This window comes from Neoarius graeffei, chromosome 15 (assembly GCF_027579695.1).
Source record: "Neoarius graeffei isolate fNeoGra1 chromosome 15, fNeoGra1.pri, whole genome shotgun sequence".
In the NCBI taxonomy this organism is placed as follows: Eukaryota; Metazoa; Chordata; class Actinopteri; order Siluriformes; family Ariidae; genus Neoarius; species Neoarius graeffei.
Genome location: NC_083583.1, coordinates 2,818,432 through 2,845,599, shown reverse-complemented (window position 1 = coordinate 2,845,599; position 27,168 = coordinate 2,818,432). Strand labels below are relative to the sequence as shown.

General features: G+C 40.8%; 1 protein-coding gene and 1 long non-coding RNA gene across 4 annotated transcripts in view; one reads left to right on the top strand and one right to left on the bottom strand.

Moving 5' to 3' along the window:
* Nucleotides 1–27,168, top strand: part of LOC132899098 (uncharacterized) — a 40,679-nt gene that overhangs the window by 1,799 nt on the left and 11,712 nt on the right. The gene's annotated exons all lie outside the window — the stretch shown is intronic.
* On the bottom strand, nucleotides 17–23,901 carry dnaaf1 (dynein axonemal assembly factor 1). Of its 3 annotated transcripts, XM_060940742.1 has the most exons (11): nucleotides 23,570–23,634; nucleotides 23,347–23,449; nucleotides 21,367–21,511; nucleotides 11,532–11,623; nucleotides 11,225–11,446; nucleotides 9,615–9,781; nucleotides 9,356–9,477; nucleotides 4,551–4,720; nucleotides 3,702–4,459; nucleotides 1,884–1,937; nucleotides 17–1,793 (listed from the first exon to the last, which is right to left on the bottom strand). In XM_060940742.1, the coding sequence occupies exons 5-11, from the start codon at nucleotides 11,436–11,438 to the stop codon at nucleotides 1,560–1,562; spliced, it is 1,719 nt and encodes a 572-aa protein (XP_060796725.1). In that variant the 5' UTR covers nucleotides 11,439–11,446; nucleotides 11,532–11,623; nucleotides 21,367–21,511; nucleotides 23,347–23,449; nucleotides 23,570–23,634; the 3' UTR covers nucleotides 17–1,559. The 3 variants fall into 3 exon arrangements, with proteins under 3 accessions (XP_060796725.1, XP_060796724.1, XP_060796726.1); XM_060940741.1 differs by lacking the exons at nucleotides 21,367–21,511; nucleotides 23,570–23,634 and adding an exon at nucleotides 23,639–23,901; XM_060940743.1 differs by lacking the exon at nucleotides 23,570–23,634 and having other exon boundaries at nucleotides 21,367–21,483; nucleotides 23,347–23,419.

Here is a 27,168-nt window from a genome sequence, read left to right as displayed (position 1 = left end):
GGAAACCCACGCGGACACGGGGAGAACATGCAAACTCCACACAGAAAGGCCCTCGCCGGCCACGGGGCTCGAACCCGGACCTTCTTGCTGTGAGGCGACAGCGCTAACCGCTACACCACCGTGCCGCCGCCAAGACACGTATTTAGTAAAATTTTCATGAAAATCTGTTTGTAAATTTTTTTTTCTGCAAAGTTGCTAACAAACAAACACATGAACGAACAAACAAACTCTACCAGAGTACCAGAGGTAGTGTTAACGAATGTCTCAGTGTGACACATGAGCCTGCCTCTGTTTGGCAGAGTTCTTGAATTTTAGTTAAACACAGCCTCAGGTCATCCTCGATCTGTGCGCAATTGCGGTACTTAGTTTCGAACGCTAGCACCTTACCACCACGCACCAGACTTAGCTCCGCTAAAATGAGCAATCTACAAACTGTGCTTAATGTAATTAAGTTAAAATATAATTCATTGTGATACGGTGTTGGACCTTACAATTTTTAATTGAAGAAAAAAGGTGGAGGAAAGAGAAAAAAGTAGGAGAAAGATTAAAGAAAGGAGAAAGAGTAGGTTGACAAGTAGGCAAAGGAGACAAAGGAGAAAGTAAGTTGACAAGTAGGAAAGAGAGATGGTAAGATCGTATTTAAATGGAGTTTTAAAGCGAGAAAAGAGGGCTGAAATAGTCTTTAAAAAGACTTTAAATTATTACTGCAGTAGCAGTGCTCGAAAAATATGAAGGATATAGCCTTTAAAAAGGCTGCTGGTAAAAGGTCATTGAAAAGCTAATAGTAGGCGATATGAAAGTTGCAATGGTACGAGCTCGACTCGATTGCACAGTGGGGTGTTTCCGATGTCTGTGATCTCTTATGTACTTGAGGTGTGTCTATAAAAGTTCCTTGCTGAGGTTTCAAATAATAACTCTCTGTTTTCATTGGCTGGACTGAAGACAAAGACATTCAGTATTTGTTGGTGCAACTGTAAACCAGCCCCTTGCATTTGCCACTGAGCGGTCTGTGACCACACGCCCCACTCGCCGAGTGCCCGCGCCCCCCCAGTTTGAGAACCACTGTACTACGGTAATTACGGTAGGCTAGCCTGGTGACGTCTTGATGAGGAAGTTTTTCATGAGTCGAGAGCATGCTAAGGGTGCTAATGAGTAGAATAACACATAGTTTCAGCCTCATTTTACAGGTAAAGAGCTCAGGTTTGTCCGTAAGTCAGGGCTGCAGCTCATTAATACACTATTTCAGCTGTATAGTGAAAAAAATCAACAATGTCACCTTAGCAGCCCTTTGGCTTTGCCCCTTCAGTACTGAAGAGCGACACTCAGCCTTGCGCCCAAATGACGTCACACATCGCCCTTCCAACAGGTAACATGGCAGCGTCCTGGTGGCATTAGAGCAGCGATACAAAAACGCTCACAACTTTCTTATAAATGGTCAAACATGCCTGAAACTTTTCTTACAGGCTCTCAATATTACAAGCTACCAACCCGTGCATATACTTACTTTACATTTTCTATTCCTTTAAATATTAGTCACGGAACACTTTCCTTCATAAACATCAGTCCATCTCCTCAATCAGGCATTTTTTTTGCTTCCCTTCTGCCATGGGTTGCTCATCATCTGCTTGGAGATCTGTCACTGCTGCTGTCTGATGAGTGAAAATCAGACTCTCATCTCTGATGGGTGTGGTTTTGGTAGAAACGTTCCCAAAGAGTGAGAAATCAGGAGATGGTTCTTCTGGTTCTGAGTCACTGCTGCTGCCTGAGATGACCTCGATTTTTGGATGGAACACCTGAAAAAAAAAAAGCATTTCCTTTATCCTTCTTACTGAAACAAGAAAAAAAAAGAGCAGTAATCAACTTTAGATCAACCTTCAGCGTACCAGACATTCTGTTTCTACGTTGATGGTATCCAGATCATCCAGATCAGGAAGGTCCTGAGGATAAGAAAACAAAATTATAAGCATCTGTACATGATTACAGGTAAGAAAGAAACATGTGATTTGTTGAGGTTGGAGCTAAAGGAGCTTAAAAATTAAGCCCTGCTACATGAGAAGTGAACGGTTTGGATTTGATAACGCTTCAAAACTGAGGTGGTTGACAAAATACAGACAAGTCACGGACTACGGATTCACAGAAATGTAAAAAAAAAAAAGATACAAAATACAGAGTGGTTATGGATTTGGTAACAGACGTTTCAGTATATTACAGATTGGTTACGGATTTCATACGGATGATCTATCACGGATGGTTAATTTTATGGATGTTGCTATGAGTCTACGGAACAATGACATGGACGTCACAAAGATTGTCTCCATGGTGACGTTATCTGCCGATGGTAGCTACATGATGGAGGTAGAAGCGCCAGATAAAGTCAAGCCAGTACTCACCAACCGGAAGACGAGTCTTTCAATAAAAGATGTAGAACATCTAATATTATTCTATCCACGTTCACTGGATATGAGCAACCGCGCACTCTGATTGGCTACTCTACTACTAGGCTATCAGCTCATATACCGTGAGTAGATTAAAACAAAATGGCAGTGCGTGTTGCTGAACCAATCGAGGACGAAATAAAAACTCTACTCGAAAACAGAACCCCAGAAATAGAAAAAAGCAACAAAATATGGAATAAAAGTATTTGATGGGAAGAACATCTCTTTTTATTTTTCAATAATTATAATTATTATTATCATCATCGCATTTTTCACAAATTACTCCTGTCATTTCGCCAGTTTGTTTACATTCTAAGTGGAAATGATTTTGTCAGACATTTTGTATAAAGTTTTTATTTATCAAATTTGCAAAAAATATAAATAAAAATGCTCTGTTTCCCCAAAATCCAGTGAATGTGGATAGAATAAAACAGTTATTCCACTCAATCTCGTCGTACATGGATTACAGACAACTCAGTGCTATGCGCCTCGTCGCCTATCAGCTCACGTACGACTCGATTTCATGGGATAACTGTTAAATGTACAGAGAACACAACTCTGAAATGCCATGTTTGCCAGTTTACATATTTCACCCAAACACTGCATTTGTATGCTTGCTTTATTAATTTACTACTTAATTTTAGCTATTTATATTTCATGGAAAATATCACATCACCATGAATAAAAGATCCGTGCTTTGTACTATATTTTTTTGAATCCGTTTTCCATGACTCGTCTGTATTTTGTAAACGGGCCGAATTGACCCACCAAATTAATCTCAGTTCTCAAGTAAAATTGTCTTATTGAATTGCAAGTTAGGAAATCAAGAGCTAGTCTCTGTTATTCCACTAGGGGGCAAAAAACTCACAGCCATGAAGTCAGCGACTGACAAAACATCCTAATGATGGTGAAATTAACAAACGAAGAAATTAACATTTAATCCCATTTATGTCCATTTCAGTTTCAGGTTCTAACAGTAAAAAAAAAATGTGGAAAAGTTCAAGGGTTTGAGCAGCGTGTGGTAAAATCATAACAGAGATTTTTTTAATGAACTGAAGCGTGCTTGTGTTTTGTTGGTGATGTTCTGGATGTTCACACTGATTATGTTTGTGCTCTTTAGATGAATTCTGGTAAATGAACACGTATCAGAGGAGCTGTTGATGTGTTATTGATCAATAAACTGATTTGTTTGTTCCGACCCACTTGACATAAGTGTAATGTGGACCGTGATCTAAAATGAGTTTCAGATGAAACGTCTGAACTCACACTGATGGTCAGTGATGGAACATCTGACAGGATGATGGTCTGTATTTCATCGTCTGGGATGAGTTCGGTGACAGGACCCTGTGTGTCAGATACTGGGAGAATATCTTCAGCTTCAGACCCTGATGGTGCTTCATGTTTGTTCTTCTGATTCCTCTCTGATGTTTCATGATGTTGGTATTCCTCTTCTCCTGACTTTTCCATGAGTTCTGGAGAATGAACCTCTTCGATTAAGGACACTTGTTGCAGACTGTCATTTGTGTCTGACTCTGACTGGAGAATGGGCTCCATTTCTGAATTTGATTGGTCTATCTGCTGAACATCTAAAGTTGGGGACAGAACCGGCTTCATCTCTGGGTCTGACTGGAGAATGGGCTCCATTTCTGAACTTGATTGGTCTATCTGCTGAACATCTAAAGTTGGGGACAGAACCGGCTTCATCTCTGGGTCTGACTGGAGAATGGGCTCCATTTCTGAATTTGATTGGTCTATCTGCTGAACATCTAAAGTTGGGGACAGAACCGGCTTCATCTCTGGGTCTGACTGGAGAATGGGCTCCATTTCTGAACTTGATTGCTGCATCTGCTGAACATCCAAAGCTGAGGACAGAACCTGCTTCATCTCTGGGTCTGACTGCAGTGTCTCCGCTGCAGTGTGTACGTCCTCCTCCTGCTCCAATACGACTGACTCCTCCTGCGCTTGCTCAGTCTGCTCGAGGTCTTCACCGGACATGTTCTGATCTTCTCCAGACTCGGACATTCCTGAAAAGTGGATTGCAGTGAGTGAGAATAAAAGCAAGAATGAGAAATGTAAAAGGAAATACATGAAGAATGTATTGGTAGCGATATACACCTTTCTCCTCCTGCTGCTCTCGAGCTCGTCTTCGCTTCAGTGCATTTTCTCTGATCAGGTTCAGGGCCTCCAGACTCTCCCGAATCTTCCTCTGCTCTCTTGTCTGCCATAATTCCCTTTCTTTACGTTCTGCTTCCAAACCCCCCAAGGCCCAAGCCTCGACACAGGCCCTGTGCAAATACGATACACGTACGGTTCATACACAAAGACAAGATGACCTCCTGATTACTTCATTTATAGACGCTGTATCGCACATCCTGAAAATAGCTGCTGTCCCCAGTTTATTACATGATATGTTTATTAGAAAGTTTCAGAGTGGAGGGTCATTGTGTTTTTATGTATGGCTGCAATGACAATGACATTGATTCGGGAAAATCACTGAAATGCATTTTTACTGTTGATACATCGTTTACTTCACTTCATCACTTAATGTGTTAAAATACCTGTATTATTAATATTTCTGAAAATGATATAATACACTACAGAGGCACTATGGACAATGTCTCTCACACACACACACACACACACACAAACTGTATGGCAGAAGAGATTTAACAAAAGAGATACTAAAATAAAAGGAAATTGAGTACAATATGAAGTTATGTTTTTCATTTTGCAAGAGTGAGTCAGGATATTACTATTCCTCTCGAGATTCCTCCTTGAATCTCATCGTATTCAGCTTGGATTAATTTATAAGTCTGATATCTGTAAATGATCATTTTTTGACACGTCTTCTTGGAGATAAAACTCTGTCAGGGATGTATGGAGGAGTCTGATAGAAACAAAGAATTCTTTATTTATATAAAGCACGAGCTAAAACAACGCACATGAAAAACGAAAAGCATGAACACGAACAAAAACACGAGGCATGAACTCAAACAAGATACTCGGAACAATGTGGTGTGACTCAACAGACGCTTGACAGTGACACAAATAAAACCTGGAACTTAAATAACGTGACTAATGGTGCTCAAAAAGGTGCAGGTGTGCATGTTCATGGACATGTGACTGGGTGCAGTGGCTGATGGATCATGTAGTCTGGAAGTCCTGCGCTGTTTTTGGCACTGACATGACCCTCTTACATCCAGCCAACAATAAAATGACCACAGGAGGAGTTTCTAGCTGTTGTACTTTCAGTGAACGTGGATATGGTCACTGGCAGTGAATAAGTGATATTTATTTTTTTCGCGATGCGGGTTCCATCAAATCCTGTGCTCTGATTGGCTGGTGAGCAGGTCCGTATCCTACGATACGGACCCCGGTTATGGACCTCTGGCGACTTGCTCATTCACAACAACAACAAATATAGTAGAATTTTTTGTCAACATTTATCTTTTTTATAAGATTTATTTATGAGATTATCAAAAGTCTTATAAATTTTTTCCAGCATTTCTCAGGAGAATAGCATTAATTTTACAGCATGGATACCAATAACGACAGTATTCACAGCGAAAGCGAGTTTTACTACCTTGAGGAAGAAGAAATAAAAGAAAACACTTCAGGAGAAAGCTAAAAACCTCTAACTGTTGCTAACGCCGAGCAAAAACATGGCTGAATCCTGAATGACTCCTATTTGTATAAATAGGGGACGACATAGGCGGCAAAATGTAGTTTTTTTCCTGCCATGGAAGTGCACTTGTATACCGAGGAGGAAGCCATTTGCATTAGAGCCGTGAATGAGGATTCAAAATGGCGGCTCGGCTCGGTTTTCCCTTTCGGGCGCTCTCGTTTTCTGTTAGAATTTGGTAAAGAAAAAAATAAATATATTATTTACCAGCTTAAGGTCGGTCCGTATGGTGAAATACCGTGACCTCGGCCTTGAATACTGACCTCAGCCCAGAGGGCCTCGCTCAGTACTTTCAAGACCTCGGTCACAGTATTTCACCATACGGACCTCCCAGCTGGTAAATAACATATACAGTGGTGCTTGAAAGTTTGTGAACCCTTTAGAATTTTCTATATTTCTGCATAAATATGACCTAAAACATCATCAGATTTTCACACAAGTCCTAAAAGTAGATAAAGAGAACCCAGTTAAACAAATGAGACAAAAATATTATACTTGGTCATTTATTTATTGAGGAAAATGATCCAATATTACATATCTGTGAGTGGCAAAAGTATGTGAACCTCTAGGATTAGCAGTTAATTTGAAGGTGAAATTAGAGTCAGGCGTTTTCAATCAATGGGACGACAATCAGGTGTGAGTGGGCACCCTGTTTTATTTAAAGAACAGGGATCTATCAAAGTCTGATCTTCACAACACATGTTTGTGGAAGTGTATCATGGCACGAACAAAGGAGATTTCTGAGGACCTCAGAAAAAAAAAAGTGTTGTTGATGCTCATCAGGCTGGAAAAGGTTACAAAACCATCTCTAAAGAGTTTGGACTCCACCAATCCACAGTCAGACAGATTGTGTACAAATGGAGGAAATTCAAGACCATTGTTACCCTCCCCAGGAGTGGTCGACCAACAAAGATCACTCCAAGAGCAAGGTGTGTAATAGTCGGCAAGGTCATAAAGGACCCCAGGGTAACTTCTAAGCAACTGAAGGCCTCTCTCACATTGGCTAGTGTTAATGTTCATGAGTCCACCATCAGGAGAACACTGAACAACAATGGTGTGCATGGCAGGGTTGCAAGGAGAAAGCCACTGCTCTCCAAAAAGAACATTGCTACTCGTCTGCAGTTTGCTAAAGATCACGTGGACAAGCCAGAAGGCTATTGGAAAAATGTTTTGTGGATGGATGAGACCAAAATAGAACTTTTTGGTTTAAATGAGAAGCGTTATGTTTGGAGAAAGAAAAACACTGCATTCCAGCATAAGAACCTTATCCCATCTGTGAAACATGGTCGTGGTAGTATCATGGTTTGGGCCTGTTTTGCTGCATCTGGGCCAGGATGGCTTGCCATCATTGATGGAACAATGAATTCTGAATTATACCAGCGAATTCTAAAGGAAAATGTCAGGACATCTGTCCATGAACTGAATCTCAAGAGAAGGTGGGTCATGCAGCAAGACAACGACCCTAAGCACACAAGTCGTTCTACCAAAGAATGGTTAAAGAAGAATAAAGTGAATGTTTTGGAATGGCCAAGTCAAAGTCCTGACCTTAATCCAATGGAAATGTTGTGGAAGGACCTGAAGCGAGCAGTTCATGTGAGGAAACCCACCAACATCCCAGAGTTGAAGCTGTTCTGTATGGAGGAACGGGCTAAAATTCCTCCAAGCCGGTGTGCAGGACTGATCAACAGTTACCGCAAACGTTTAGTTGCAGTTATTGCTGCACAAGGGGGTCACACCAGATACTGAAAGCAAAGGTTCACATACTTTTGCCCCTCACAGATCTGTAATATTGGATCATTTCCCTCAATAAATAAATGACCAAGTATAATATTTTTGTCTCATTTGTTTAACTGGGTTCTCTTTATCTACTTTTAGGACTTGTGTGAAAATCTGATGATGTTTTAGGTCATATTTATGCAGAAATACAGAAAATTCTAAAGGGTTCACAAACTTTCAAGCACCACTGTGTGTATATATATATATATATATATATATATATATATATATATATATATATATATATATATATCTGCATAGAAAGTCACAGACATAGACATCTCAACAAGACCAAAGTGCTGAGTTTGGTGAAAAACAGTGATATAGCTAAATGGAAACAAAATCACACAGTAGCTCCTGTAAAATAGGAAATTACCCTAATAATATAATAATATCATAATAACCCTGTGCAAAAATGACTTAAGTGAAATTTTTCAACTTTATGATCATTTACATATTTTTATTTGATTTTGAAATTTCAGTTGAATAAACATTTACTGTCTTTATTTGATTTTCAGGGACGTATCTGTATTTTCCACTATCTGATGAATTACTGCCTTTAAAACAATAATCAATGTTTAAAAAAAAAGAAGACTTACTTGCAGTCGTGGTATAACAGAAATAAAAACTATCCTGCTTAAATTAATCACAAAAGGTTATTTCTGTATATTGTAACAATAACATGTATGGATGGTGTATATTATATATAAACACCACCAGGAAATATTTTTACCTTTTATTTTTGCTTTTTTAAATTTAAATGACCTCATTTTAATCCTCTAATATGTGAAAATCTAACATAGAAATTTATAAATGTCTCATCTCATCTCATTATCTGTAGCCGCTTTATCCTGTTCTACAGGGTCGCAGGCGAGCTGGAGCCTATCCCAGCTGACTACGGGCGAAAGGCGGGGTTCACCCTGGACAAGTCGCCAGGTCATCACAGGGCAATTTATAAATGTTAATTATTAAAAGTTTAGTGATTTGAGAAATGCTAACTAACTTTATTTTCTTTGAAATATTATTAGGATTAGATCTGATCTAATCAAATCAGAAAACGCCTGCAACCTTAACTAATTATTTAGTTCTTAATTAATTAATTAATTAGTTCTGAATTAATAACTAAACTAATTTCTTTACACGACGTATATTTACATGTTTTTCTAGTTATATTATTTTAATACTAATTTATGAAGCTTTTATCTTTAAGTCTTATTTGTAATAAAACACTCATTTAAAGTCAGATTAGAATCTGAGAGCAAGCAGATAATAAATTCCTCACAGATTTAAATGTTTTCCTTATTTAATCACTATACAGTATTATTTAATTAAGTCTGTGGCAATCGTAAGAATTAAACTGTAATAAAAAATAATAAACATCTGACAAGTATACCCTCATCTTAAAATTTTAGTGATTGCATTGATTTTTAACACTATATTTCACAAGTCCATCCGTACTCACCTCTCCTTAGGAAACACAGGACGGTCGTCCAGGTATGTGAGCTCCTTCAGGCGAACAAGTAGTGACTTCCTGTAATTGGGAATTTTCTTGATGACCTCATTACCCATGAGGTTTAGCACTCTCTGAAATGTACAGGGTTCATTGATTACCAGTTCATTTAGCATTTTTTAGTGCTTATGTCATGTACATTAATTTGTGTGTGTGTGTGTGTGTGTGTGTGTGTGTGTGTGTGTGTGTGTGTGTGTGTGTGTGTGTGTACAAGATTGGGCATCTTCTCCAATACTGTCAGGATTTCTGGGTCATTGAGGCGGTTATTTGACAGGTCCAGAACACTGATGGAGGGACAGTGACACAGTTCCTGCACATCGCTCACACTCTCCAGGGAATTATGGGAAATCTGGAGTGTGGACAGCTCGGTCAGGCAGGCTGAAAAACAAGAGTGGTCCAGGAAAAAAAATCAAGAAAAAAAATATCAAGAAAAAAATAAAAGTATCAAGAAAAAAAATCAAATCAAATCAAGTTCGAATAAAATGTCTGGGTCAGACTCCAGACTTTATGCTCATACAGAGGACGGTTTAGACCAAGGCACAGATGATTCTCGAGTCTGACTGGTGTGTGTTATTGATGTATAACAGCACGGCTCAGACAGTCGTTCCAGCTGTAACATGAATGTCAGGTTTATATGAATGCACTTCTTCTAACTTATCGTTTCTATAGTAACAGCTCATTCACAGGGACATGTGAGAGTAGAGTGGACGCTCCACATAAACTAAGACTAACAATAAATGGATTAAAATGTGCTGTTATTTAACAAGGGAAGACATAATTTTTGATGTGGTGATGTTGTTTTTGTTAAGAGACATTTATTTAACATTTATAGAAAGAGTCTCCAGTGTCAGCTTGCAACAGTCATGGTGCTGTGGGGGGACGGGGGAATGTGAGTGACAGAGAGAGATAGAGTGAGAGAAAGTGTGAGAGAGAGAAATAGAGTGTGAGTGAGAGAGAGAGAGAGAGAGAGAGAGAGAGAGAGAGAGAAAGAGTATGAGTGAGTGAGTGAGTGAGTGAGTGAGTGAGTGAGTGAGTGAGTGAGTGAGAAAGACAGTGTGAGTGAGTGAGAGAGAAAGACAGTGTGAGTGAGTGAGAGAGAGAAATAGAGTGTGTGTGAGAGAGAGAAATAGTGTGAGTGAGTGAGAGAGAGAGAGAGAGAGAGAGAGAGAGTGTGAGTGAGTGAGACAGTGTGAGTGAGAGAAATAGAGTGTGTGAGAGAGAGAGAGAGAAATAGTGTGAGTGAGAGAGAGCGAGAGAGAGAGACAGTGTAAGAGAGAAATAGTGTGAGTGAGTGAGTGAGTGAGTGAGTGAGTGAGTGAGTGAGTGAGTGAGTGAGTGAGTGAGTGAGAAAGACAGTGTGAGTGAGAGAGAAATAGAGTGTGTGTGAGAGAGAGAGCAAGAGTGTGAGTGAGAGAGAGAAAGAGTATGAGTGAGTGAGAAAGACAGTGTGAGTGAGAGTGTGTGAGAGAGAGAAATAGTGAGTGAGTGAGAAAGACAGTGTGAGTGAGAGAGAAATAGAGTGTGAGTGAGAGAGAGAGAAATAGTGTGAGAGAGAGAAATAGCGTGTGAGTGAGAGAGCGTGTGAGTGAGAGAGAGAAATAGAGTGTGAGAGAGAGAAATAGAGTGTGAGTGAGAGAGAGTGTGAGTGAGTGAGAAAGAGAGAGAGGGAGAGAGAGACAGAGAGTGTGTGAGAGAGAGAGGGAGAGAAAGGGAGAGAGAGAGAGAAAGTATGAGAGAGTGTGCAAGAGACTGAGTGAGTGTGTGTGTGTGTGTGTGTGTGTGTGTGTGTGTGTGTGTGTGTGTGTGTGTGTTTGCACTCACAGATGTTCTGGATGACCCTGATGTAGTTGTTTGACACATTGAGTGTTCTGAGTTTGATGAGTGCTTCCAGGTTCTCGAGTGTTTCTATGAGGTTCTGGTGGAGGAAAAGGCAGCGCAATTCTGTCTGGTTCTGCAGGTTCTCGATCTTCTTGATCCCGTTGCACTCAAGCCAGAGACAGCGCAGGTCTGTGTACTCCTCCAGTCCCTCAATCATCGTGAAACCTGTCACACACCATGGATAAATCTGTGTTTCTGTGCACTACAGAGCTGCAGGGTTGAGAAATAAATCGTCCTCTGAAGTTCTCACCTTTGTAGTGAAGATATAGGGTTTCGTTTAACCTTGGAGTCACGTACAGCTTGTTTTTCTTGCAGTGGTCCCTTAAAAACGCCTTCGTAATTCTAAAAAATAAATAATTATCTGTTCGTTACAGGCATGATTTCAGCTCATATGAATTTAGTGCCAGCAACATGTTTAAAAAAGTTGGAACAGGGACAACAAAAGACTGGAAAAGTTGTGGAATGTTGAAAACCCTCCCACTAATTAGGTTAATTGATAACAGCTCAGTAATATGATTGGGTATAAAAAGAGCCTCCTAGAGAGGCGGAGTCTCTCAGAAGTAAAGATGGGGAGGGGTTCACCGCTTTGTGAAAGACTGTGTGGGCAAACAGTGCAACAATAAAGTTCCTCAGTGTAAAACTGCCAAGAATTTATGGATCACATCAACTATGGTACATAATACGGGACATTTACACCTCACTGGAGACGTGCCATGTGCCAGCCTGCTTCAAGGCCTCCACCATTATCCCCGTCCCCAAAAAGCCAACGATCACAGGATTAAATGACTACAGACCCATCGCCCTGACTTCTGTGGTTACGAAATCCTTCGAGCGCCTTGTGCTTCGCCTTAAAGCCATCACTGACCTGCTCCTGGACCCACTGCAGTTCACCTACAGACCCAACAGATCTGCAGACGATGCTGTCAACATGGCTCTTTACTTCATCCTCCAGCAGCTGGACTGCCCAGGAACCTACGCTTGGATCCTGTTTGTGGATTTCAGTTCCGCCTTCAACACTATCATCCCGGCTCTTCTGCAGGACAAGCTCTCCCAGCTGAGGGTCTCTGACTCCACTTGCAGGTGGATCACTGGCTTCCTGTCTGACAGGAAGCAGCACGTGAAGCTGGGGAAACGTGTCTCTGACTCCTGAACCATCAGCACTGGATCCCTTCAAGGCTGCGTCCTCTCTCCTCTACACCAACAGCTACACCTCCAGTCATCAGTCTGTCAAGTTCCTGAAGTTCTCAAAGGACACCACCCTCATTGGACTCGTCTCTAATGAGGAGGAGTCTGCCTACAGGTGGGAGATTGACCATCTGGTGTCCTGGTGCAGGCAGAACAACTTAAAGCTCAATGCTCTAAAGACAGTGGAGATGATTGTAGACTTCAGGAGGAGCTCTGCCACACCCTCCCTCCCCCATCACCCTGTTTGACTCCCCAGTAACCTCTGTGGAGTATTTCCACTTCCTGGGCACTATAATCACTCAGGATCTTAAGTGGGAGATGTATACCTGCTCTCTCACCAAGAAAGCACAGCAGAGGATGTTTTTCCTGCAGCAGTTGAAGAAGTTTGATCTGCCGAAGACAATGATGGTGCACTTTTACACCACCATCATCGAGTCCATCCTCAACTCCTCCATCACCATCTGGTACACTGCTGCCACTGCCAGGGACGAGGGCAGACTGCAGTGCATCATATCATTCGCTCTGCTGAGAGGACGATCGGCTGCAACCTTCCGTCTCTTCAGGACCTGTACGAGTCCAGGACCCTGAGGAGAGCAGAAAGGATTGTGGCCGACCCCTCTCACAACCTTTTTGAATCACTCCACTCTGGTAGGATCCATCAGAACCAAAACCTCACACCATAAGGTCAGCTTTTCCCCACTGCAGCTGCCTCATCAATAAGGCCCAAGACCCCACTGACTCTAAACTCTCATTCTGTGTAATTAATGTACTTCTTCTCATGATCATCTTCATTCTGTGAACTTTTATTGCACATTCTGGCTCACCCTGTACAGCTTGGCTATTTATTTAACCCACTGTACATATTCTCTTCTTCTCACACATTCAGGTCATGACTCTTCATCTTCATCGTGTGATCTGGTATTTTTTGCACATTCTGGACCATAATGTACAACCCCGATTCCAAAAAAGTTGGGACAAAGTACAAATTGTAAATAAAAATGAAATGCAATAATTTACAAATCTCAAAAACTGATACTGTATTCACAATAGAACACAGACAACATATCAAATGTCGAAAGTGAGACATTTTGAAATTTCATGCCAAATATTGGCTCATTTGAAATTTCATGACAGCAACACATCTCAAAAAAGTTGGGACAGGGGCAATAAGAGGCTGGAAAAGTTAAAGGGACAAAAAAGGAACAGCTGGAGGACCAAACTGCAACTCATTAGGTCAATTGGCAATAGGTCATTAACATGACTGGGTATAAAAAGAGCATCTTGGAGTGGCAGCGGCTCTCAGAAGTAAAGATGGGAAGAGGATCACCAATCCCCCTAATTCTGCACCGACAAATAGTGGAGCAATATCAGAAAGGAGTTCGACAGTGTAAAATTGCAAAGAGTTTGAACATATCATCATCTACAGTGCATAATATCATCAAAAGATTCAGAGAATCTGGAAGAATCTCTGTGCGTAAGGGTCAAGGCCGGAAAACCATACTGGGTGCCCGTGATCTTCGGGCCCTTAGACGGCACTGCATCACATACAGGCATGCTTCTGTATTGGAAATCACAAAATGGGCTCAGGAATATTTCCAGAGAACATTATCTGTGAACACAATTCACCGTGCCATCCACCGTTGCCAGCTAAAACTCTATAGTTCAAAGAAGAAGCCGTATCTAAACATGATCCAGAAGCGCAGACGTCTTCTCTGGGCCAAGGCTCATTTAAAATGGACTGTGGCAAAGTGGAAAACTGTTCTGTGGTCAGACGAATCAAAATTTGAAGTTCTTTATGGAAATCAGGGACGCCGTGTCATTCGGACTAAAGAGGAGAAGGACGACCCGAGTTGTTATCGGCGCTCAGTTCAGAAGCCTGCATCTCTGATGGTATGGGGTTGCATTAGTGCGTGTGGCATGGGCAGCTTACACATCTGGAAAGACACCATCAATGCTGAAAGGTATATCCAGGTTCTAGAGCAACATATACTCCCATCCAGACGACGTCTCTTTCAGGGAAGACCTTGCATTTTCCAACATGACAATGCCAAACCACATACTGCATCAATTACAGCATCATGGCTGCGTAGAAGAAGGGTCCGGGTACTGAACTGGCCAGCCTGCAGTCCAGATCTTTCACCCATAGAAAACATTTGGCGCATCATAAAACGGAAGATACGACAAAAAAGACCTAAGACAGTAGGGCAACTAGAATCCTACATTAGACAAGAATGGGTTAACATTCCTATCCCTAAACTTGAGCAACTTGTCTCCTCAGTCCCCAGACGTTTACAGACTGTTGTAAAGAGAAAAGGGGATGTCCAGAGATGCCTACCCCAAATTTTGAATTTCAGTATTCTTGAAAACATTTTTCAGTATTTTGGAATGACTTTCAGTAACATTAATTTATGCGCATTTGCATTATAAAGAGGTGTATATACCAATATGTTTAACATTTAAATTATTAAAAATAACTGTTTTGTATGAATTGAATAAACAAAACATGAGCAGCCATCTCAATTGAATTTCCACTCAACAAATTTCTAGAGCATACAATATATCACATTTTTATAAATACAATAGTGTTCCCTGTTTGCAGACATTACGGTTGACTACCAATCATTGGTATTGAATGTAACTCCTCAAAAGTATTATATTATATTGCCTGGCAAAATGTTCTACCTGTTAACGGATTCTAATAAAATTTAAAAAAATTTCTTATTTCATGCCAAAGAGAGTCCGACATTGTTATCTTAATGTCCCAATATATAAATACTTCAGCATAATGCTTCAGAAGAGACATCGAATAAAATGACATTTATAATTGCATTTAAAACAGTGGAATGATCAATTTTTTGCCACAATCCCAACAGCACTAATCATAAAATTCTGTTTTTGATCAGACTACATGTACATTTGCACTTGCAACACTGAAAAGACTTTGAATTAAAGAAGTACAGCAAGTGTTTGATATTTCAGTGAATAAAAATCATACATGTAAAAAGAAACTGAATAAGTTTAACTCACATTTCATGGCACTAATCGGCAAGTTCAACTCCAAGCACAGGTCAACCATCACCACTTCAGCACGGGTCACGTTCCGTGTCTTTTCATCCACAGATTTCGTAAAAAACTGCTGGATACCCCCAGATTTAGGCTACGTTCACACTGCAGGCTGAAGTGACTCAAATCCGATCTTTTCGCCCATATGTGACCTGTATCCAATCTTTTATTGACAATTTGAACGACACAGATCCGATTTTTTCAAATCCGACCCAGGCCGTTTGGATATGTGGTGCTAATTCCGATCCCTATCCGCTCTTTTCATATGCGACTTCAGTCTGAACCGCCAGGTCGCATTCATCTGACTTACACGTCATCAACAAGCCACAAACGTCACTATTCTGCGCTGAAGTAGGCGGCGGGTCTCTCAAAAAAGTTACAACAACATGGCGCATAATCACGGGCGCAGATAGAGGGTGGGACGAGTCATATTTAAATTCACCTCGTTCGGTCCCCCCCACTTATAGGGAGGAAAAAAATGTCTATGCTGTCTTTCTTTGCATAAGGCAAACCGCACGGAAAAATCAAAAGACTAATTACCATTCGGTTTATTGAGGTGCACAGCAGTGTATACATAGTTGCAACAACTCACATAAAACAAAACAAAGACTGATATTCGGTTGGTTGAGCTGCGCAGACTGCACAGGTTGCGAGCTCGAGCTTGGTTGCTATGGTTACTAACAACAAGTTTGACAGGCATATCGGGGTTGGGGTTGGTTTGCTTTGTCCCCCCCAGTTCAAAAAACGTATCTGCGCCCCTGCGCATGACATCAGTGCGAGGGACGCTTCGGGCTGTGAAGGTTCTGAATCTTCTCAATGGAAGGACGCAGAGGTTAGGGAGCTGATTTCCATTTGGGGGGATGCAGCTATTCAAGCTAGACTGGATGGGTCATACCGCAACCGGGCGGTTTTACTTCCGTAAACACTGGCCATGCTCACTGCGTGTGACGTCGTCGTATCCTGCAATGCGCATGCGGAACACTTTTAGGTCGCTTTTCGTTCATACTGAGGATCACATACAAGTCGCATATATTTGTTAATGTGAACAACCTCACAAAAAAATCGGATTTCACAAAAAAATCGGAATTGAGCATTAAGCCTTGCAGTGTGAACGTAGCGTTACTTTCCGCCTGACTCGCCATTTCAGCATACTCCATATGTTTTTTGTAGTTGACATGCCGCCTGCAGTCATCGCGACCACCATGAGTGATGTTAATGTCAGTTCTACACAGTTTGCAGTGCGCGTATCCATTGCCCTTTTGACTGGGTGTAATGCACGGCCATTCTACCGTATCGAAAATAGCGCGAACAAATGTGCGGAATCTGCGCATGTCACACACAGCATGTGTGGTTGTCGTAAAAATAAATAGCCTAGCCGTGAATCGCGCATGGATTGAAAAAGTCGCTTGGACATTTAAAAACAACTCACTGGAATTTTTTAAGACTTTATAATAATTCCGTACAGAATAACACTGTTTGCCGTAACATCATATTTACGTAACTTTTCCGTACAAAATACGGCCAATTCGTACTAGTAGGCATCTCTGGGATGTCTCACAGTGGTAAACATGGCCTTGTCCCAACTTTTTTGAGATGTGTTGTTGTCATGAAATTTAAAATCACCTAATTTTTCTCTTTAAATGATACATTTTCTCAGTTTAAACATTTGATATGTCATCTATGTTCTATGGCGGCACGGTGGTGTAGTGGTTAGCGCTGTCGCCTCACAGCAAGAAGGTCCTGGGTTCGAGCCCCGGGGCCGGCGAGGGCCTTTCTGTGTGGAGTTTGCATGTTGTCCGTGTGGGTTTCCTCCGGGTGCTCCGGTTTCCCCCACAGTCCAAAGACATGCAGGTTAGGTTAACTGGTGACTCTAAATTGAGCGTAGGTGTGAGTGTGAATGGTTGTCTGTGTCTATGTGTCAGCCCTGTGATGACCTGGCGACTTGTCCAGGGTGAACCCCGCCTTTCACCCGTAGTCAGCTGGGATAGGATCCAGCTTGCCTGCGACCCTGTAGAAGGATAAAGCGGCTAGAGATAATGAGATGAGATCTATGTTCTATTCGGAATAAAATATGGAATTTTGAAACTTCCACATCATTGCATTCCGTTTTTATTTACAATTTGTACTTTGTCCCAACTTTTTTGGAATCGGGGTTGTACAGCTTGGACTTCAAATCAACCCATACACATACTCCTTCAATATGTCCACGTTTCGAATTTATAAATTTTAGATTCCTATTTATTTTTTATTCTATTTACATGACTACTTTTTATTAAATTGTATTTTTCAATTCTTTTATTTTAACTGTTCAAGCACCAACCACCAAATGAAGCAAACTCCTTGGCAATAAACCAGGGCTCGACATTAACTGTAGCCCGATTGCCCAGGGCAACCATTCAATAGATTCGGACAACCAGACTCTCACAAATGCTTGCCCGATCGGGCAACTACCCAAATATGTCAACTTACGTGAAAAACAATGTTTATTCATTCATATTATGATGAAATCCCATCACGATTTGTGATTGTTTGACTCGGAAAGACCGCGTCCATGTTATCATTACGGGATGTTCAACAACTAGCGGAATTCACATTTGCACATTGTGGGCTCGCAATGCAGTTTCCCATTGCTAATAATTATCGCGTAGTGCATATTCAGTGTTCTATTCAGACCCTCCAGGATTTCACGATGTTGCGATTTGCAACTTTTTTTTTTTTAAGATTTTTTTGGGCTTTTTTAACCTTTATTGGATAGGACAGTGTAGAGACAGGACAGGAAATGAGCGGGAGAGAGAGACGGGGAGGGATCGGGAAATGACCTCGGGTCGGAATTGAACCTGGGTCCCTGGATTTATGGTATGGCGCCTTAGCCACGACGCCCCCGATTCACAACTTCAATGCAAATTCAACGAATCCCTGCGAATTCAGGGCGGTGTTGCAATTATATCCAATCACCGCAACTTTCCCGCAAATTTGACCAATCGTTGGCATCGTCTTGAGGTGACGTTGACAAACTACCTTCCGCCTTACTTCCATGTATATGTTCAAGAGAAGCAGCATGTGCGCAGTGTTGCCAGATTGGGTGGTTTTAAGTGCATTTTGGTGGGTTTTGAACATATTTTGGGCTGGAAAACGTCAGCAGTATCTGGCAACACTGCATGTGCGAGTCAGTGTTTATATAGGCTTAAATTCTGTTACTGAAAGTGTGTTATGTTTACAGTGAAGGACTGTGTGCACTTTACATTATTTTTATACAAGAAATTAATGGATGCCAACATTTTTGCCAAAATGGGATTTTATTTTCCATTGTTTAGGCAGCTTCAGCATCATACTGTGAGATTCTGTTCAAATTGTTTTTTTTCTTCTATGAAGCCTGAGCCATTTATTTTATTAGTTTATAATTATTGTTTAATTTAGTCTTCAGGAGAGACTGCCTGCACACAGTACTAGTATTAATAGTTTTTTTTTCTTACATGAAAGCTGAGGCATTTATATTATATTTTAAGGTAACTTCATGTTGTGCTGTGAGGTTCTATGCACTTTAACTTTTGAACCAACAGGTGCATTTGGATAAGTAAAGCCTATTTTTCTGCATTTTTGTAGTCCTGGTAATCTTTTATATTGGTAAAGTTGTTTATAGGACCATTTCTCAGTGTCTTTGTTTTTTAATCAATAGTTTTTCAGTAATAACTTAATATTTAACATATCACTCAATTTTAATCACAAATAGAGAAAATCGCAACAATTTCTCACAACTTTCACTTCCTCCCGCAATGTAATCGCAACAAAAACCTAAAAAACACCGCAGCTTTCATCGCAATTTTTTGGAAAACCCCGCAACATCAGACATTTTAGCCCGCAACAATCATAGACATCCTACTATTACGTAGATGGAGCGTTGGCTGTTCTGACGCGAGAAATACGGTCGCCATCTTGGAGTGGTGAGATAAGCGCGAGATACTCATATATATCAAGGTAACGTCTATTACTGCACCATACTACACGACTGAAGAAGAAGACAAGAGACAAGATGCCTGCTGTAAGTGTGATAAGTGGTTTCACGAGTCATGTTTTAATGTTGTATGCTAATATTATATATATTGTTATTAAATGTTTATTCATATACTACCTTTTTTATTTATTTACTAGTTTATTCATTTACTACATTGTTATATTTTTTATGTTTGACATTAATTTGGGGGCGGCACGGTGGTGTAGTGGTTAGCGCTGTCGCCTCACAGCAAGAAGGTCCTGGGTTCGAGCCCCGTGGCCGGCGAGGGCCTTTCTGTGTGGAGTTTGCATGTTCTCCCCGTGTCCGCGTGGGTTTCCTCCGGGTGCTCCGGTTTCCCCCACAGTCCAAAGACATGCAGGTTAGGTTAACTGGTGACTCTAAATTGAGCGTAGGTGTGAATGTGAGTGTGAATGGTTGTCTGTGTCTATGTGTCAGCCCTGTGATGACCTGGCGACTTGTCCAGGGTGAACCCCGCCTTTCGCCCGTAGTCAGCTGGGATAGGCTCCAGCTCGCCTGCGACCCTGTAGAACAGGATAAAGCGGCTACAGATAATGAGATGAGATGAGATGAGACATTAATTTGTTATAAATAAATGTTTCGATATGCTTTAAAACAAACAAAAAAATTTTTGTGGTCAATATATGGTCATCACACATTGTCCTACATACCGAACAAAGTGCCCCACTCAACCTGAATACATCAGCTTTGCTGAAGGGGGGTCAGATTGTGTTGAAGGATGTAAAAGGCTCTTACAAATTCACTGACTAGATTAATTTCCCCTTTGATATGTTCTTAACAATCTATTTAAAGAAAACATACACACAGTTGAATCATTATAATGGATTTAGATTGTTAAAACCGCATTTTATTTAAAAAAGTGTCCCACTTTACCTGAATTTACCCTCTCCATTGCAACGGATTGGTGGTTGTAGCCGATAGAAAAACGTTAAGCTGTTTATATCTAATGTATTTAGTATTCACACATTTTTTGTAGGATATTAATCACCGTTTCCTCAACTTCAACAATCTCCGACGTCTGTTCACTTAATATCAGGATATTCTATTAACGTGAAGCCAACTATGAATAATAACCCCGCCGCTATCCTTTATCAGAGCTACATGGATGACAAAAAAATGCGAGCCAGTGCTGCCAGTGCATTACACTGAGTGCAGCGTATCACCACTCCAAGATGGCGGCCCCGCGTCTCGTCAGCGCTTTTAGAATTTACATTGGATGCTCCGTCTACATAATAATAGGATGTCTATGGCAACAATCACAAAAAAGGCCCGGGGGATCCTGGGGGGACTGGGTTATTGGTATGTCCTTAACTACATGACTAATTACCGCATTACTCGCAGGGGGCGCTAGTGTCAATGCTTGTCGATACAGACAGCGTCTGAGAAGTTTAGTTTTAGTTTAGTTTATTTGGCCATAAACGTACAATAAAAATGGTACAGGTGTGGCAGGGATGACACAAAAAAGCATAAAAACTTGTTTCCATTGTGGTCCCTTATCACAGACAAAAAAATAGCAACACACAATTAAAAAATAACAAAATAAAAATAATTTGACAATACTGTATAACTGAATATCATGGGGAAGCATAGCAAAAATGTAAAAACTAATACCATAACAAATAATGCTGAACAATATTGATAATGTTAATAATAATAGAAAAACAAAAAAAGCAAGGAAAAAAAACCCCATAATATAATAATAATAAAAATAATAATAAATAAAAAATAAAATTAAAGAATATAGAAACTAAAAATACACATCTGCTGCTTCCTCATCAAATAGAATGTTAAAAAAGTGCTGTTTTACCTTCTTCTTGAACAGGGGAAATTTTTCTACTGATTTTATTTCTGATGGTAGTTCATTCCAAATTTTGGTTGCAGTGTACAGAAAAGAAGTTTTTCCAGAAGGACCACACCGGGGGAGCTGAAGAGAAGAGTGACTGGATCTTGTACTATAGTTATGGATAACATTTTGAATTGCAGAAGACAAGTATTGAGGCGCTGAGGAATTTTGAACATCATATGGGCTTTGAGTTGTTTGGATCTAAAATCAACTGGCAACATACCGACCCGTCTAAATTCATCAGCTCCTGTGTGTGTTCTGAACGGTGCATTCAAAATAAACCTGATGATTTTATTCTGTGCACACTGGAGCCGTGACTTGCTCCTTTTAGTTGTGCCAGAATACCATGCTGTGCTGGCGTAGTCGTAGTGACTTTGTAGTAGGCCTGAAGTAAGAAGTTTCTTACGCTACGTTCACACTGCAAGGCTTAATGCTCAATTCCGATTTTTTTGTGAAATCTGATTTTTTTGTGAGGTCGTTCACATTAACAAATATATGCGACTTGTATGTGATCCTCAGTATGAACGAAAAGCGACCTAAAAGTGTTCCGCATGCGCATTGCAGGATACGACATCACACGCAGTGAGCACGGCCAGTGTTTACGGAAGTAAAACCGCCCGGTTGCGGTATGACTCATCCAATCTAGCTTGAATAGCTGCATCCCCCCAAATGGAAATCAGCTCCCTAACCTCTGCGTCCTTCCATTGAGAAGATTCAGAACCTTCACAGCCCGAAGCGTCCCTCGCATTGATGTCATGCGCAGGGGCACAGATACGTTTTTTGAACTGGGGGGGACAAAAAACTGGGGGGGACAAAGCTGCCAGCAAACCAACCCCAACCCCGATATGCCTGTCAAACTTGTTGTGGGTTACCATAGCAACCAAGCTCGAGCTCGCAACCTGTGCAGTCTGCGCAGCTCAACCAACCGAATATCAGTCTTTGTTTTATGTGAATTGTTGCAACTATACACTGCCGTGCACCTCAATAAACCGAATGGTAATTAGTCTTTTGATTTTTCCGTGAGGTTTGCCTTATGCAAAGAAAGACAGCATAGACGTTTTTTCCTCCCTATAAGTGGGGGGGGGCCGAGCGAGGTGAATTTAAATCTGGGTGGGACGAGCCCCACCCTCTATCTGCGCCCGTGATTATGCGCCATGTTGTTGTAACTTTTTTTGAGAGACCCGCCGCCTACTTCAGCGCAGAATAGTGACGTTTGTGGCTTGTTGATGACGTGTAAGTCGGATGAATGCGACCTGGCGGTTCAGACTGAAGTCGCATATGAAAAGAGCGGATAGGAATCGGAATTAGGACCACATATCCAAACAGCCCGGGTCGGATTTGAAAAAATCGGATCTGTGTCGTTCATATTGTCAATAAAAGATCGGATACAGGTCACATATGGGCGAAAAGATCGGATTTGAGTCACTTCAGCCTGCAGTGTGAACGTAGCCTTAGTGTCTGGACTCAGGTTGCCAGCCTGTCTATACAGAAACTTTAGTTTGGCATTAGATCTGCTGACTATTTTGTCCACAATGCCATTTCCATTTAGGGATTGGTCTAAAGTTAGACCTCAGTACTTCACTTCAGAAGCGCTGGATAAAATATTGCCAGCACATTGCACCTGAATGGTTTTAATATTGCATAACCTCTTTTTTGAAGCAAAGAGGATGGACACTGTCTTGCCCAAATGTAGGGATAATCTATTGTCGGTCAGCCATTCCCTAATCGAATTCATTTCCCTACTTAATCTATGCTCTATAAATAAATAATAATATGTAATATTTGGGCAACCATGTTCTGAGTTCAGGCAACCAGATTTCTACAAATGGTTCCCGAATGTCTCAAAGTTAACGCAGAGCCCTGAAAACTCGATTCTGATTCTGATTCTAATAGCGTTAAAAGACTCAGAGAATCCAGATTATTATTATAATGATTATTATTCACCTGGGACCTGATGGTGTTTTAGTCACACTTGTGCGATGTTTGGAGATGTTTTCTGAAACATGCTGAGCTTCTTTCAGCGCGCCGTTTTCACCACAGTTTTGCCCTGGATTTCACACACACACACACACACACACACACACATATATATATATATATATAATTCACCAAGTTAATTCTTCACAAATGACAGAAATAGACAGTTGTGTTTCTGACACAAATTCACCTCAGGATTCGCCGTTAATGAGAAAGTGAAGCTGAGGTAAATTCCGCTAGCTGCTTTATGCTACTTTACCTTCTGACTGAGACACATTTCCCGCGCTTTTTTCAGTCTGCTCTCCGTGTCCGGAGCTCACCCCCAAACTCTGGACTGGCTGCATTTTATTTTGAAAAGATTCGATGAAAGTAAACTTAAAAAAAAAAAAAAACCTGACCAAACGTGAACCGGATGCAGTTCTGTTAACGCACTAGCCGCTGTTGCTAACTGTACAGCTTGGCCTTCTCGCATTCCGTTTCCATGGATACCAGTCACGCAAAACCCCGCGCGCGCCGAACCTGTGCCTGAGTGAATGATGCTGCATTCAGGTGCTGCAGAGATTCTGCGGTAACTCACTGTTCACTACAATTATAGCACAGGGTCACAGTGAATGATGCTGCATTCAGGTGCTGCAGAGATTCTGCCGTAACTCACTGTTCACTAGCACAGGATCACAGTGCTTACAAATACTAAAGAGATCATTTTAACACCTGAGTTTCAGCGTTCTGACCGAAATTTACTCTTTAATCGTACTGGAGTGGAGAAAAGGACAGATTCAGTGGTCAATAGAACAAAAGTACTTTATTAAAACTACTAAAACGAATAAAAGTACTATCTTTCCTAATTTGGATTTCATAGACCATCAGAGAGTTGATTAAATTGTACTTTATGTTTTTAAGTTTTACAGCATTACTAACAAACATAATTACATTTGACTAATTTGAGTTACAATATACTTACATTTTATAGTATTGCAATAAAACAAACGGTTTAAGCACATTGAACTTGGATTGACGAGTCAAGTAAATTGGACATGTTCACCTCTGAGACTGGGCTGAAAGTAGACATTTTTGCTTTGCCTATTTACAGGAGCCATGTACACTCAAAAAAAAAAAAAACCATTGGATTTACTTAACCGAGTTATGGCAACCGGTCCCACGAAACTGTGTTAATTTAGATGTATTGAATACAGTTATGTTGAGTTATTCAAAAGATAACTGTATTCAATACATCTAAAGTAACACAGTTTCATGGGACCGGGTGCCATAACTCGGTTAAGTAAATCCAATGTTTTGGTTTTTTTTGAGTGTAGCCTAATAAACACTGGGTGATTCTTGCATTGGAAAAAAAATTAGTTCATCACACAGTTTGCTGAAAAGAGAGCAGATAGTAAAACATTGATCAGATTAAGAGAAAATGTGCACATTAGATCCATTAAATCATGACTTCTGGCTGCATAAATGTTTTACTGTTGGTTATCATCCATGCATTTTGCACTTATAATTCTAGGCCTGGGCGGCACGGTGGTGTAGTGGTTAGCGCTGTCGCCCAGGCCTAGAATTATAAGTGCAAAATGTCCAAAGACCTGTAGGTTAGGTTAACTGGTGACTCTAAATTGACCGTAGGTGTGAATAGTTGTCTTTTGCTATGTTGTTTAAAAAGTTCAATCAAAAATAAATATTAATTCTAAAAAACTTACTATATTAATTGCATAGTAATTGGGAAAGCAATTTATATAAGAAAGAGGTCTTAAGTTTAGTCTACTAAGAATTTTAAGGCAACCAGTTTCCACAATTTTTTGAGTAAACTCAACTTATCAGGGCTTACAGTGTATTACACTGCTGTTATCTTTTTAACCCTTAAACAGAACTATAAAGCATTTATAACATCTTAGTTCATTTGATGTTAGGTAACTATAAAAATAAATAAATATCACATTGTGCTATCACAGTGCACAGTATATATAAAAAGAATGAAGTAAACTATAGTTTTTAATGATATCTTGTTGAAAAATATAGAATTTATATTTTTTATTAAAACAGAAATATACAAAAATTTCAATCTAATCCAAACAAATGTTCACCAAATCACAAACTTACCCTGTTTATGAGAATATATTGTATGTATGGAAATAAAAATTGGAACCATATCTGCATTTGTATCACAGGATTTGTTTGTTTGTTTGTTTGTCATTTTCATTTCAGATCAGACCTGTAGAGATGGTTTCCTCTCTGTGATTTTGTTATAAAATCTACAGGAACAGATAAATAGTCTAAGAATATCCTGTACATATGAAATATGCTAAAATACCCCTTTTTGTAATTCATGTTTTGACCAGTGTAAAACCAACATCTTCCAAAACTGAAGCTTTGTCTCTTTTAGAAATATGAAACATGAGAAGAGTGAAATAGTCGACATTTAAAGTTAAACTCCACCCTGAAACACAGGAAACATGTTTAGAATGAAATATTTGTGGTGAGTTTCGTGGTTCTGGTGCTGGATTGTTGTTATTCCTGTGAGAAGTTCACAGCTGCGTGTAGCTCTGATGTCACAGTGGGCGTGGTTATTGTTGTCCTTGACTTGCAAGTGATATCAAAGTAAAATAGAAACCCAGATGTCGGCCATGTTGGTAGCTATAAAAATGCGGGGTCAACCGACATTCCAAACAAAACATAGTCATGCATGCGCAACTCTCTTTGTTTTTCCACTGCTTTAAGCGTTCTTTTAGCTCTGCCATATCTTTGTGCTGTATGTGGTTGTGGTCACAGCAGTACTCGTGACCATGGCATGTTCCGATTTTTTAGAATTCCATCCATGATTTGGAAAGAGGGCGAGGAAACTGAGGCTTAGTACAGAGAGGAGACGAGGGGATCAGGGCACTTCGTCCAATGACCGTTTCGTCCAATAGTTAAGACATTTTGTCCAAAGCCTTTTTCATAGGGGTGGCATGGTGGTGTAGTGGTTAGCGCTGTCGCCTCACAGCAAGAAGGTCCGGGTTCGAGCCCCGTGGCCGGCGAGGGCCTTTCTGTGTGGAGTTTGCATGTTGTCCGCGTGGGTTTCCTCTGGGTGCTCTGGTTTCCCCCAAAGACATGCAGGTTAGGTTAACTGGTGACTCTAAATTGACCGTAGGTGTGGATGTGAGTGTGAATGGTTGTTTGTGTCTATGTGTCAGCCCTGTGATGACCTGGCGACTTGTCCAGGGTGTACCCTGCCTTTCGCCCGTAGTCAGCTGGGATAGGCTCCAGCTTGCCTGCGACCCTGTAGAACAGGATAAAGCACCTACAGATAATGAGATGAAATGAGATGAGCCTTTTTCATACGCACTATCAATTATTTTATATTTCAGGTATTCTGGTGTTTACGAACAAAAGTCCCGCAAGAGTGCTGCTCCGCACCTAAAGAGTTAACATGATCCAGTCAGTTTTAAAAATTAATAACTCAGCCAGGGGAGCTTGCAGCGAAGCCAAATTTTACAGGCACCTCCGTTTAAGCCTCCCCCTTCGAAAGAGCACAGTCTCGGGTCGGTAGGACTGCCCCTCAGCCTGGGATTTGCGAATGAAGCCCCCACGAGAGTGTTGCTCCACGCCTGAAGATTTAATATGATCCAGCTGGAAACATAAACATGCAAGCAAGCAGCCTGCAATGACAAGGGAGTGAACTCATCCCAGAGTCAGCAAGTGGCACGGGCCGATGTGGTTACCCCCCTTATTATGCTCTTTAGTGTCGAAGTGCACATACTATAGCACTCCTTTGCTTTACAAAAATGTATTTTGCTTCAGTCAAATTCC